Below are 13,072 nucleotides of genomic sequence, written 5' to 3'. Positions count from 1 at the left end.
CGGTTGTCGGATAGAAATGCCCTACTATATAATGTTGGAGACCGTCATGCCTGATATTTCCAAAACATCTTGGGTACTCGCTCCTATTTTCTGTCAACCTCATCATCACAACCTACCTATTCCAGGGTAGTTCAGATGTCCACTTCACCTGACCGCGAGCCGACGGCCGCACCAACGGCTGCCCGTACTGGGTCAACAACAGCAAAAACAACAATAGAACACGTTGGGCATCACCTCACAGAGAATGTTCGGAGTACTGTGTTTTGCGAGCTCCAGCTCTTGCTGCTGACGTTTTGCACGGGTATCCAAGGTATGCAGGCAATCTGAGGGACGAGGCGGACACGCACTGACTGGCTCAGATGCAACAACATTTCCAGACTACCACTGCTTCGCATCCAACCAAACTGGCAATACAATCTTCCTCTGCGTTGCGCTAGTGCTTCCGCAACTCAACGGCGAAATGTTTGTGACGTCCAACATTGGCATAGCCCTGGGCCTGTTCCTAGGCGGCGGGTGGCTGACTGGTCAGCTAGGCCATGCCATCGGCCCCCGTAAGAGGTGGTGGCTGGTTCTCTGCAACTTTGTGCAGAGTGGTCTCGTACTGGGCGCCGCCGGGATACAATATCGGCACGGGATAGAAATCCAGGGTCCAACGGCGCTTTCAGTCGTGGGGCTGCTGGCCCTCGCATCCGGCAGCCAGGTCGTGCAGTCGCGCAGCCTTGCCATGACGGAGATCAGTACTGCCATGGCCACGGCAGCGTGGGTTGACCTGATGATAGACAAGAAGCTTCTGGTCTTTGACAACCGACCTAGGACGCGTCGGGTAGCTTTTCTGGCGTCGTTGATCCTGGGAGCATTCGCAGGGGCTTTTATCTACCGCGAGGTCGGATCAGCAACGGCAATAGCCGTCTCTGGCGCTGGCAAGTTGCTGGTGACGGTCATGTTCATTTTTGCAGGTGCGGAGCGGGAGCCAAAGACTAGTTCGATTGTCTGAGAGGATCCCTTTAGGCAGTTCAGGTTACACTGACGGAGCATGAGAAGAGAATAGAACTATTTAGCTGAAGCGACCGAGTGTGAGCCGTGGTTGAGTGAGGGCTTGCTGCCTAGCCTTGCGCGTGAAGAGGCGCTGTGGGATCCAGTGGTTGAAGTCACGGGATCTCGCGTGGGTGATGGATTCCCAGGCAGCAGGCTCCACCTTCTACCCGCCACCCTCCACCCTCCACTCCAGTCAGGGACGGACGCCTTTCCGTTTCACCAGCGCAAATGGACCCCGAGCTGACAACTGCGGCTCCAAGGCTCAAGCTATTACGCACCGATCCACTTGTGCATTCGACGCACCACTCCAGCGCGAGCTAATTCACGCCATGCTCCTCCACGGCTTCAGCTGCCAATCCCTAGCAACGCGAACCCCGCGTGTGCCTGGAGCTGGAACGGTGCTGCGGGTATCCGTACAGCCAGACAGCTTGACCGAGTAAGTGAGATCGAGCGAGCGAGCGGGCTTTTGCCATTGAGGACCAGCCGCTCAGCAAGTTCAGCCAAGCAGACGGACAGATACTCTGCCTGTTTGCACGGAGATCCCGTGCGTGTATATAACGACAGTCCTTCCCTCGACAGTAGTCTACAATACTGCCTCCTCCTCCTTTTCTCCTTTCCACTCGTCCCTACACACACCGATTGTGCTTCTTGTCCTGCATCAGTGATCTTCACGCGTCGTCTCTCCTGCTTTCCCCTTCATCAGCTTCTTCGCTATGGTATCGGACATGGCTATGCCTGACCTCCCTGCGCTGCCCGCGCACCACGAGGATCTAGCCAAGTACATTGCCGCCAACCCCAGCCGCAATGTCAACGACCTCATTCAACCCTACCGGCAGTATGAGAACGAGCTTAGGGCCGTCTTCGCCCAAGATCGCAACAACCCCGTCCTTGAAGACCCTTATATCAACGTGCTCCCTCTCTTCAACGAGCACACCGAGCACATCAAGGTACGCGCCAGGAACCTCGAGGCCGAGTCCGAGGAGGAAAAGTCCAAGTACATCATGCCCCTGTCCAAAGACGAGAGACGTCCGAACGGCTCTCCAGCGACTGTGCGGAATCTCGCCGAGTTCCAGAACAATTTCAACATCTTCTCCGAGTCGTCCCTGGTGGACATGGACTGGAGCAATGTCGTCGCGGCTGGATCGTCCGTGATCAACACTCTCTTGCCAGTTCCCAAGGAGTACATTTCCACGAAGCGCAAGCTTCGCGAGTACTACCACGAGAAGTTCTGTCCAGCCTCGGACGTCGACCTGTTCCTGTACGGGCTGAACCACGAGCAAGCCATTGAGAAGATCAAGCAGATTGAGCAGTCCATCCGCGACGCCCTGCTGAACGAAGTCACTGTCGTCCGCACCAAGTACGCCATCACTATTGCGAGCCAATACCCTGTCAGGCACGTGCAGATTGTCCTCCGAGTCTACAAGTCAATCAGTGAAATCCTCACGGGATTTGACATTGACGCAGCTGGCGGTGCTTTCGACGGCAAGCAGGTTTGGGTGACGCCCCGTGCTCTGGCTAGTTTCATCACGCAGACCAACCACATTGACCTCAGCCGACGCAGTCCTTCGTATGAGAATCGACTCTCCAAGTACTCGCACAGAGGTTTCGAGGTGTACTGGGCCGATCTCGATCGCACCCGCATCGACCCAACCATCTTCGAGAGAAGCTTTGCGCGAACACTTGGCCTGGCGCGGCTGTTGATCCTCGAGCGTCTGCCTACCAGCTCGGCTCGCGAGGCCTATCTCAACAGAAGGCGACAAGAGCGTGGCCGTCCTAGTGCATACCGGCAGAAATTCCACCTCGGAGGCAACATCAAGGACTTCTACGAAGACGAGGTGGCTGACTGGCTTTCTGAAGAGGAAATATCCAACTACCACACCTTCACCGTGCCGTATGGCGAAAGGTTCAACGCCAAGCGCATCGAGAAGCTTTGCTACACGCGAGATCTGCTGCTCAACGCGGAGTGGAATCAGCCCAAGGAGCGAGAAGTGTACTTGCATCGGCACCCAGCGTTCTTTGGGCGCGTCGAGGATGTCATCGAGGACTGCTGCGGCACCTGTCCGGTGCCCAAGACCGAGGAGGAGGTTGAGGTCGCCGAGAAGGAGGCTGAAATCTACATCTCGGGCAAGGTGTCCTTTCTCATCGACGACCCTGGCCGCCAGCAGATTGGATCCTTCAACCCCCTGACTGAGCAGGATTGGACGGACATGGCGTATGTTGGGAACACGGCAAGGCTGTGCCAGTCCATCGTCAATGCGGACCTTGATGATGTGCTCAACTGGCTGGCCCAGCCGGACGCGGATGCCAACACCCGCGACTACACAGGCCGCACGCCGCTTCACTTGGCCGTCATGGCCTCGACTCCCGATGTTGTCAAAGCTTTCATTGATCACCGCGCCCGCATCACGGCCCGGCTGGCAGATGGCAGGACTGCGCTCCATCTGGCGGCCTCACGCGGCGATACGGAGATGATCAAACTACTGATGGACAAGAGCATTGAGAATGAGGAGATGGAGGAAGAGCGCAAGGATCGACGACGGGCGGCCTCCAAAGCCGCCAAACCTGCAGCGGATCCGCAGGATGGGGAAGACTCGCAGATGCGCTCAGACGACGAGGATGATGCTGAGAACGAATCAGATGACGAGATGACCGACTATGCGCAGACCGAGACAGACGTGCATTCGGCCACTACCGGCTCCTTTATCAAGATCAAGGACAGCAACAACGATGAGGATAAGCGGGTCGACATTGTGCCCGATGAATCTGATGACGACCCCGACTACTACCAGATTGACATCCTCGCATGGGATGTCCCATCTTCCCCCCTGCATCTCGCGATTGTAGGCGGGCACGAAAATGCCGTCAAGAAGCTCTGCGACTATGGCGCCGACTCTATCCTGCCTGTCAAGTTCTCCGACAACGACTCTGGAAGTGCGGCGGCGATCCTGACCTTGGTCCTCGCTCTCTCACTCCCGCCTAACAAGGCGAAGTCAATGGCACGTCTACTCCTTAGTCTGGGCGCCATCAGCTCGCAGGCGGAGACCAACGGTGTCACGGCCTTCCAAAGATATGTTGAATCTGACAAGTTGGAAATGGTCGACACGCTTCTTGAGCATGACAAGGCGGGCGTCAAGAGCGCTATCAATCACCTTGCGTTCGGAGGCCACAGCTGGTCCCCTCAAGCAGCGGCGCCTCTCCACACCGCGATCGAAACGGGCAACCCGTTACTTGTCCTGAAGCTGTTGGCCGCCGGCGCTTGGGTGCAAATTGACTACGAGACCTGGCTCAAGTCTGCCAAGGTGTCACCGACTCAATCCAGCCAGTTGAGAGATTTAGACAGAAACAAGAGACAGTGGCGCCAAATGGTGCAGCCTTTGGCTCTTGCGATCAATCACGGCCACTTTGAGATGGCCCTGGCTCTTCTGGAGAACGGCGCGGATCCAAACACCCTCACCGGAGAGTCGGAGTTGCTCTTGATAGACACCCACCGGAGATCGTGGAATACAGGTAGCTCCGTCCTGGACGATGTTAACGAGATCATCAAGCAACTTGAGAAGGGAACCTCGGAGGAACGAAAGGCTCTGGAGAAACCCCAAAAGCGACCTGGGCTCGACGAATACATGCAGAACTTCCAGGGGGGTTCCTACGCCCGATGGGTGGCGGGCAGGGCTGTCGCGGATGCGCAGAAGAAGTTTGAAGCCTCCATGGCATCGTACGAAAATGAGGTCACGAAGAGGGAGAAGGGCGAGGGCGAAACGGCAGAGCAAGCCAAGTTTGATGCCTTGAGGGAGTTGACCCAGGAGTTCGTCAAGCTCCGCGACGCGCTCATCGCCAAGGGAGCAAAGGCATTCAAGGAGCTGCACCCGGAAATCGCCAAGGAGACGAGCAACAACCGTAACCGGACCTATGGCAATCTGTCCCATTATATCCATCGCACGGGCGCTGACAGTGAACTGAGCAAAAAGCCGTTTGAGGTCAGCTTCCAGTTCCAAGGTGTGTCAGACATGACCGATGCGCGTCGAGATGCCTATATCGAACTGTGAGTCCGGCCATGCATGCTGAATCAAAGAAAGTTTCTTCTAACAAAATCTAGCTTCGACGCAGCGTGGGATGGCGACCTCGACAAGATCAAGGCACTTACTTTGCAGGCTTGGGGTCCCAACCAAGACGAGCCACCGCTCAAGATGGCTGTTGATGATACTTTGAACCAGACGCCCTTCTCCATCGCATTCCTGTGCGGACATCACGATGTGGCCACTGCCATCCTCGAAATCATCCAAGCGCAGTGGTCGCCCCATCAAGAAGACAAGCTGCGCTACAAGATGAAGACTAAGGATGACGACAGCGAGGCGGAGTACAGCGACGAAGATGCTGGCTCGGAGGACTCGGATGATCAACCACAGCTCGTTGCTGAAAAGGCGGAGCACAAGTACACCATCGACGACGTCGGGCAAGTCTCCATGAGCGTTGAGTCGCATGTGACGCCTCTCGAGACCCTGAGATACCGCAGACGCTGTTTCAAGAAGGGCGCAGAGCTCGAAGACGAGGGCGTCAAGACTCTTTTCGCCCATTGCGTGGACGTGGAAGATGCAAAGGGCCTCAGGTACCTGATTGGATTGGGCCAGTACTGGACGAGAAACGACAAGGCGCAAAACCTCACGGAAGAAGAAGAGGTGGGAGACCAGAAGCGATTCACGGTGGATCACGACGAATTGCTTCACGCAGTGAAAGCGGGTAAGACCGATATGCTTGGAATCCTCATCAAGCAAACCGGCGCCGGTATCCCGCTGGACCACCTCGTGAAAAAGAGTGGCGCGACTATCACGAAGAAGCCCCGGTTCTACCAGGGCCTGACGGTGTACGGCAAGAAGCGGAAGGACTGGGCGAATGCAGGGAGGAACATGGTGACGAGGGCTACCGGTATCAGGACGCCCCCGCTCCTGCACGCCGCGCTCGCCGGCAGCATCGAGAGCACCGAGTTCTTCCTGAGCGATGCGCCGCACCGACTGTACAGCGAGTTTGGCAAGTCCAAGGCTGCCAAGGAGGACGTCCGCCTCAAGGTCCTGAGGGACCGTCCTGGCGGCTTTGACAGAGCCATCGCCACCTGGCTTGGGGCCGACAACGAGCTCGTGATTCACTGCGCCGTCCGGGCAGACATTGGCGAACGGAGCAATGAGCTGCTCGACTACCTGATCCAGACGTGCCCGACCGCCATTGACAAGAAGACACCGAACGGCGACACGCCCTTGATGGTGGCATGCCGCCTCGGGCGCCGCGCCTTCGCGCGCCTCCTGATCGCTGGCAACGCTGATCAGAGTACCCGCAACTCGTCTGGAGAGAACCTGGTGCATGCCGTGCTTGCCCTGAAGCCCTCCCCGCACAGGTTGCGCACCATAATGTCCGAGCTCGACTTGGAGCTGGCGGCGGACCTGTGCACGCAGCGCAATAACCTGGCTGTGGGCGGACAGAATCCCCTCCAGGCGTGGGTGGCCACGATAACTGGTGCCGCGCGCGACGACAAGGTCGAGATGCTGCGTCTCATCCTGGAGTACGCGCGCGGCCAAGGTGTTGACGCTCTCGACGCAAAAGGCGATACGGCCCTCCACGCCGTCGTCATGGCCAAAGATTTCGCCTTGATCAAGGCTCTGGTGGACTTCAACCCGGCCCTCCTGCAGCGAGAGAACGCAGTCGGCCGCACGCCGGCCGAAATTGCCGAGGACAACCTCAAGGCCAAGCCACTGAAGCGACCAGGCGGGTTCGTCTATACCACCAACACCCGCAATTATGGTCATCAGATGGTCACACAGTCGCCGAACATGTTCAAGCTGAACAAGGCTCTCGCCGAGGCGCGCAAGACGCCCGCCGACCGAGCCCATGTCGAGAACCTCGGTCTTCGCGGCGACTACACCGTGGCGGTGCTCAACACCATCCGCCATGAGCTTGGCCTGCGCACGCCGGACGAGCCGTACGAGGCCAACATGCGCGACGGGAGCGACAAACTTCAAGCCATCTGGGATCTCTGCTCCACAGCGATGGAGCGCTGCCCTACCCATCGCCGTCTCGTGAGCTTGAACGAGGCGAACGACGTGGCGCGCCGGCTGGGCGAGCAGGAGAAGGATAGTGGGAAACGCGGGTGGTTCGGCGTCAACTCGCGTAAAAGAGACGATGACGACGAGGAAGATGAGGGAGAGGAGAAGGAAGAAGATACCAACAACCTGGCATCCAGGATGGTCACTAATCACATGCCTGCGGGCTGGGCTGCTTTTGGCAGGGAGAACGGCGAGTTGAAGGGTCTGGATCGTTGCGCGGTATGCGAGTATTGGCATGAATGATTCTTGTTCTTGTATAAGTCCATAGGGGCGGGAGTTTACAAGCCACATTGATGGAGAATTACGGCCGTTTCCTTCATGAACAAAATCCAAGCAGAATTACCGTCGACGTTTACTGTTACAGTGATACTTTACAGGCGGATCTTGCAAATTCCATCCATCAATTCGACCAAATGGCATATAAAGCACGCAACTGCATTGTTTGTTTGTAGAACCAACAGAAGAATCCCGGTATGAATCGCCATGTTGATCGCCGCGCGGAGGCTTGCCATCACAAGCGGCAAGGAGTGCACCGGACAAGGTCAGAAAAAAGAAGAAAAAAAGCCGTTCACTCTTACGACACGAGGACCACAGCCTGTGGCGCGCCGTCCCCCCAAATGCCCACAACGGCCATGGCAAAGCCCAGAGCCGCAACGCCTGTTCGTACCATGAAACCTCGCGCCGTGCCCGCGGCCTCGGCCCTGACCTCCTCGCCGTTGATGGCAAAGTCGTCAATCTCCTCCTCGCTAGGCGCTTCGCTGGCTGCATCGCCGAGGACCTCGTAGCTCTGCTCCATGGCGCGGGGGGCGCTCTTGGGCTTCTTCGCGGGGGGCGTGGAACGAGTAGGGACGGGAACGAGAGCTGGTGCGCCCACGGAGAGCGCGGCGATGAGCGATGTGTAGATGAGGTATGGGTGGCGCGAGGAGCGAGGGCTCAGGGCGAAGGAGAGCAGGAGAGGCAAGCTGGAGAGGGCCGACAAGGCGAGCACGGGCAGGCGGACGTAGGATGTGAATGTTGTGAGGGCATGCGAAGCGGACGCCGCCGAGGGCAGGTTCATAATCGTCGGGAGGACGAGGGTCGAGGCGGAGTACGAGACGCCCTGTGTTTGGCGTTAGCGACCATGTTCCCAGATGTCGGTAGGCATCGCAAGGGCAAGGGTCCATTCTCGTCATCATCATTCGATGCGGGGAGAGCTATCGGTCAGGCGGACGGCATGGCAGGGAGAGACATACCGTCAACAGGCCCAGGGATACTGTCCCGACAAACTTGCCAGCTGAGACGGCTGAGGAAGACATGGTGGATGACTTTCGCCCGTGGGTTGAATAACCAGAACTTGTCGATGATGTGTGGAGGACAAAGAGCAGTCAGTGGAGGGAGCTTCACGAATGCCGTTGGAGGCTCCAGACTCCAGACGTCACGGCGGTTAGGCTAGAATCTAGATGCCAATGATTGGCTGCCAGTGGAGCGTGATGTGGGGTGCCTCAGTGAGTCAGCCCCCCTCTGGCCGCCAAAACCTCGGCCTGATTAAGCTCTATCGATAGCACGGACACGCCCAAATACCCACCTACATAATTTCTAGCGTTCGGTTTTTCCCACTGCCGACCTGACCTTCAACCTCGCCACGTAGCTTCAAGCATGTGGCTTTTGAGCTGAGCGGCCGTCACGTTCTGCGCAGAACAAGGGACGCTCTAGCAAGGTACTGCTTGACACCTGCCCTTCTTGCTGCTCTCGCGACACAGGTAAGCTCAAATCTTCCGGGTTTCAGTCAACTGTCCAATTGGACACCTCGAATGATGAGTTCATCGACCCTCAAAACATCTACAGGAAGAGCCGTCTTAGACGTCCCTCGAGCTGCCGTGTCGGTCCTTCAAGCTGGCGCCCAGCTCCTTGGCCGCCCCAGCATCTAGCTCCCTCTTGTCCGTCCGATCCTCACGCTATCTGTGGTCGTCTGTATCGTCATATGCAGCAGACTATGTGGGCTTTGTGAAAGGAGGAAGAGGGGGCGTGTTGGTGGTGGTGAGGGTTCGTGGTGCTTATAAAATGGGTTTCTGAAATCGAAGTCCTTTCGCATTTGCTCTTGCTCCAGATTGTAACGAACAAGAACTGACTTTGGAATCATAGGACATCTTTCCGGTGTGCGGCACATCGTTCGTAGTTTAGATCGCAATAGCAAATGTGTATCAATCGTCCTCATCACTGTCAATCACCCGCCGCGACCGCCCATTGCGCTTCGCTACCGCCGCTTCTTTTGCCACTGGGCTCACCAATTCCTCCAAATCTGGTACGTCACTGTCTGGGCTCGTGACTCTTGTTGCCCGACCACGTTTCGTAGCTGCTAGCAACGATGGCTCTGGCTCAGGATGACTTGAAGGCACCTCGTTGTCAGACACGACGAAGTCTTCGAGGTCCTCACCCTTGTCAGAACCATCCGTATCTATCATATCACTCTCTCGCTCGCAATCGTCGCCAATTTCGTCACTGTTGATCCCAGCGCAGTCTGACACAGCCTTCTTCTTTCCCTTTGGTTTGGGTTTCCGAATTCGCCGTGTCAATCCTTCGTTCTCGCTGTCCTCATCCTTGTCTTGAGCGCGAGACCCCGAACCCAAGACGGCCGGTTGTCTTTTCTTTCTCGCGTTGGCCGGTGTCTTCCTCCTCTTTGCCTGGAGGCCAGAGACTTCGGAAGCTGTCCGCTTTGGAGCCCGCGTAGCACCAGCGGCTCGACACACAGATGTGGCTGACACAATCTCGAGGAGTTCCTCGTCGCTCGAATCGACAAAGTCTTTCACGGGGAGATCCCTAAAGTTGCTTGTATCGTGCCCGTCCCGCCACCTCGCGAGATTCTCTGAGTCGGCCATCTTCTGAAGTAGACGCACACATGCCTTCGTTAGATGACCATGCTCCAGCCTGCAAGTTGGTCTTAGTTCTCGCTGCAACTGCGGATGGCTCGTCATGCTCGGCAACGACGCTTCCTCCACTGCGTCTTGATGGAAAGGTAGATCTCTGTAGGTACGGTTCAGCTCTTTGAGCTGACCATCCGTGAGTACCACTCGAGACAAGTCTGGATTGCTCGCAAGGTCCTCGAGCTCCAGATTTTGTTTCTTGGCCGTCTTCTTAACTGTCGACCCGTTAGGTCGTACGAAGTCGGATAGCTTCTTGAAGCCGGTCTCGACTCCATCCGGCATGTGAAATTTCTTGGGGGGCTTTTTCTTGCCCAAGGGCACCTTGCGCTTCTTGGGTTCAGGGAGTGAGGGATCTTGCGTGTTCTCAACGGGAATGTCAACGTGTCGTTTGTCGACCTCTGGTCGAATGTCTCTGGGGACAAATCTTGTCGACAAGTCGAATCGAAAATTGAACCGACTGCCCTCGCAGATGAGAGTCTGCATCTTTTCGTAGTTGTCCTTTGACTTGGCAAACTGCTCCTCCTCTTTCCCTCTCATCAGTAGGAGCACAATATTGCCCGCGCGTTTACGGCCTGTACGACCCATCCTCTGCAGCATGCGGATAGGCGATGCCGACGAATCGTAACAGACAATCAAATCCACCTGGCCGATATCCAACCCTTCCTCGCCGATGGATGTTGCAACCAGAACATTGAACTCGCCGTCCTTGAACTTTCTGATGGCGTTGATCTGCTCTGCCTGCTTCATCCCCTCTCCCCTTTTCCCGTCTGCTTGACCGACGAATACTCTCGCCCGTATCAAAGGCCTGTGCTTGTTCAATGTCCGGACCACATCTTCCGCAGAGTCGCGATACTCGCTGAACACGATGACACGTGTGGTCTCACCATTGTCCATGAAGTGGTTGAGAACATGCTCGGACAGTGCAGTGAGCTTGGGATGACTGACAAAGCCATCGGTGCGCAGCCATTTCTCAATGGTGCCCATCATCTCTTGGAAGTTCTTATCCTCTACGAGCTGGCGCTTGTATTTTGAGCCTTTCTCCCCCTTGTCCTCCTGCTCGCTCCGCAGGTCTTTGAGGTTGTCGTAGAAGGGCCTGATGCCATGAAAGTTGAATAGTTTGATCGAATGCGCGATCCCAGTCAGGACACTAAAGACAGCTCTCATCATGAACTGAACTCCTTGGTTTGCGGACCTGCCTCGTGTCGCAAACCATTCTTTCTGCGCCTGCATAAGACCGAAAGAAGTGAGCGCCATTGGATTTCGCCCGTACCAAATGTTCTGGGCGGTGAGCTTTTCCGTTAGAGGCTTCAAAGCTTTCACAAAGAGCTCAGACACGTGGGTCATTTCGTAAGAGGGATCGAGGACAACTTGCTCAATGTTGCGCGAATGAACATACTGCCGAATGTCGATGGAGTTCTCGGTACGAATTTCGCAATGTGATATTCCCAGATTGTCAATCACCTCTTGGACTGTTTCGACTTTGGATCCAGGTGTGGCGGTCAGAGCTAGAACACGCATGCTTTTGGAGAAGCATCGGATCTTTTTGGTGACCTTGGCATATGCGTACTCTCCTGTCGCACGATGCGCTTCGTCAATGACTAGCAGGACGATGCTTTTCGGGTCTGCATATCCATGTGAAATATCGTTCAGAAGTGTCTGTGGAGTCATGAAGAAAACACGTTTTTCTTTCCACTCATCGACCCGTAAGACTGGTGGGATATCACCGGTGAGTAAAGTCGTTTCAGATCGAGGAATTCCTGCTATGTTGTAGCAAGCATCAACTTGCTGGGCAACGAGAGGCTTTGTCGGCGCCACGAAGACGATTTTGGCGTCCTTGGTCCAACGGTAATAGTTGAGCATGACTGTTGCTGCAATAAAAGTCTTGCCTAAACCTGTCGGCAAAGCGACTAGCGTGTTGTTGAACAGGCTGTTCTTAACAATGCTGAACTGGTAGTCGCGAATGGCACCGAGATTGGTCGGATACACCCAGTTCTTCATGGCTTCTCTGTTGATTGCATGATGGGTGGGTTCCTCGCGAGGGAGGTCGGCTCTGAATACCCTGCTTGCTGGTTGAGATGGGGCAGCACGGTGGCCCTCAGAGCTGGCTCCTGAACCGAACAAGGTTGTCTGGCGGAATTTGCCTGAACTGCTCCTCGAGAACACACTTCGAAATGTTGTCGATGCCTTCTCTTGCTGCGCTTGGACCTCATACACACGTGGTGAAGAGTCTGGCGAAGAGAAGGCGTCCGATGGAAGGTCATGAAAATAGTCGCGGTATTCTTTCTGGGGTCGCTGATGGATGATTTTGGTCAGATTTTTTACTTTTGTGCCAGATGATATCGCTGTACGGGGTTGCGATGAGCATTCAAGCGCAGCAACAAGATCCTCGTCCGCTAGGCCATCATCGAACTCATCACTATCCATGATGGCAATAGTACGTGCTTATTCGAAACAGCGGTCAAACCAATGTTGCATGCATGATCCTGTAGTCATATCGGGAGTTTTCTGAAAGTCATCAAGTCATAAGTAGTCGTGTGCGAAAGCGTGGTGAGAAGACGTCTTGGAGCTGAGCGTGTGGTTGCAGCAACGCATGAAGTGCTTGCCCAGTCGCGACTGCCGACGCACCTGCCCCTATCGCTCGGCCGGAGCCAAAACGCGATCGCACGTGATCTGCATTGTCTGGAACTTGAGCCATCTTCTGCGTGCAGACAGACCAGTGCAGTTGCCAATGCCTAACACTCTGGGGGAGTAAATTTGCAATCACGGGACGGAGGCGCATTCATTTTTTTTGGGGGACCAGGCTGTTTTCGAGGCTCTTTGATTCTGCTTCTAATCTAAGGCACAGGTGTCTGAGTGTTATGAGAAAGGCGTCCAGGCTCAGGCTGCGTCATAATAGGTGGGACATCGACGCCAAGGATGACTCATCAGACAGCCAGCAGCCTTTTGCATCGTCAAGGTAAGGTACGTACCATACGTTGCTTCACTGCCCAGAAATCAAAGTTCAACGCTCCCACACGCAAACCACCTAGCCGATTTTCAACTACAACT

At 55.7% G+C, this 13,072-nt stretch overlaps 3 protein-coding genes across 3 annotated transcripts; 1 reads left to right on the top strand and 2 right to left on the bottom strand.

The window, feature by feature from the left end:
• Positions 1 to 460: 460 nt before the first annotated feature.
• J7T54_001699 (uncharacterized protein) lies at positions 461 to 7,367 on the top strand (the record flags this gene model as incomplete). Its single annotated transcript, XM_051503723.1, has 4 exons — positions 461 to 956; positions 1,186 to 1,471; positions 1,739 to 5,074; positions 5,129 to 7,367. 4 exons carry the CDS (start codon positions 461 to 463, stop codon positions 7,365 to 7,367), a joined length of 6,357 nt encoding a protein of 2,118 aa, XP_051364679.1.
• Positions 7,368 to 7,698: 331 nt separating this feature from the next.
• J7T54_001698 (autophagy-related protein 33) lies at positions 7,699 to 8,419 on the bottom strand (the record flags this gene model as incomplete). The annotated part of the gene is made up of 2 exons (XM_051503722.1): positions 7,699 to 8,223; positions 8,357 to 8,419. The coding sequence occupies 2 exons, from the start codon at positions 8,417 to 8,419 to the stop codon at positions 7,699 to 7,701; spliced, it is 588 nt and encodes a 195-aa protein (XP_051364678.1).
• Positions 8,420 to 8,959: 540 nt separating this feature from the next.
• On the bottom strand, positions 8,960 to 12,022 carry J7T54_001697 (ATP-dependent DNA helicase-like protein; the record flags this gene model as incomplete). The annotated part of the gene is made up of 2 exons (XM_051503721.1): positions 8,960 to 9,058; positions 9,389 to 12,022. 2 exons carry the CDS (start codon positions 12,020 to 12,022, stop codon positions 8,960 to 8,962), a joined length of 2,733 nt encoding a protein of 910 aa, XP_051364677.1.
• Positions 12,023 to 13,072: the final 1,050 nt, after the last annotated feature.

This window comes from Emericellopsis cladophorae (genome assembly GCF_022114955.1).
Source record: "Emericellopsis cladophorae strain MUM 19.33 chromosome Unknown NODE_6_length_900724_cov_123_231613, whole genome shotgun sequence".
Classification (NCBI taxonomy): Eukaryota; Fungi; Ascomycota; class Sordariomycetes; order Hypocreales; family Bionectriaceae; genus Emericellopsis; species Emericellopsis cladophorae.
This window is presented reverse-complemented; position numbering and strand designations above follow the sequence as displayed.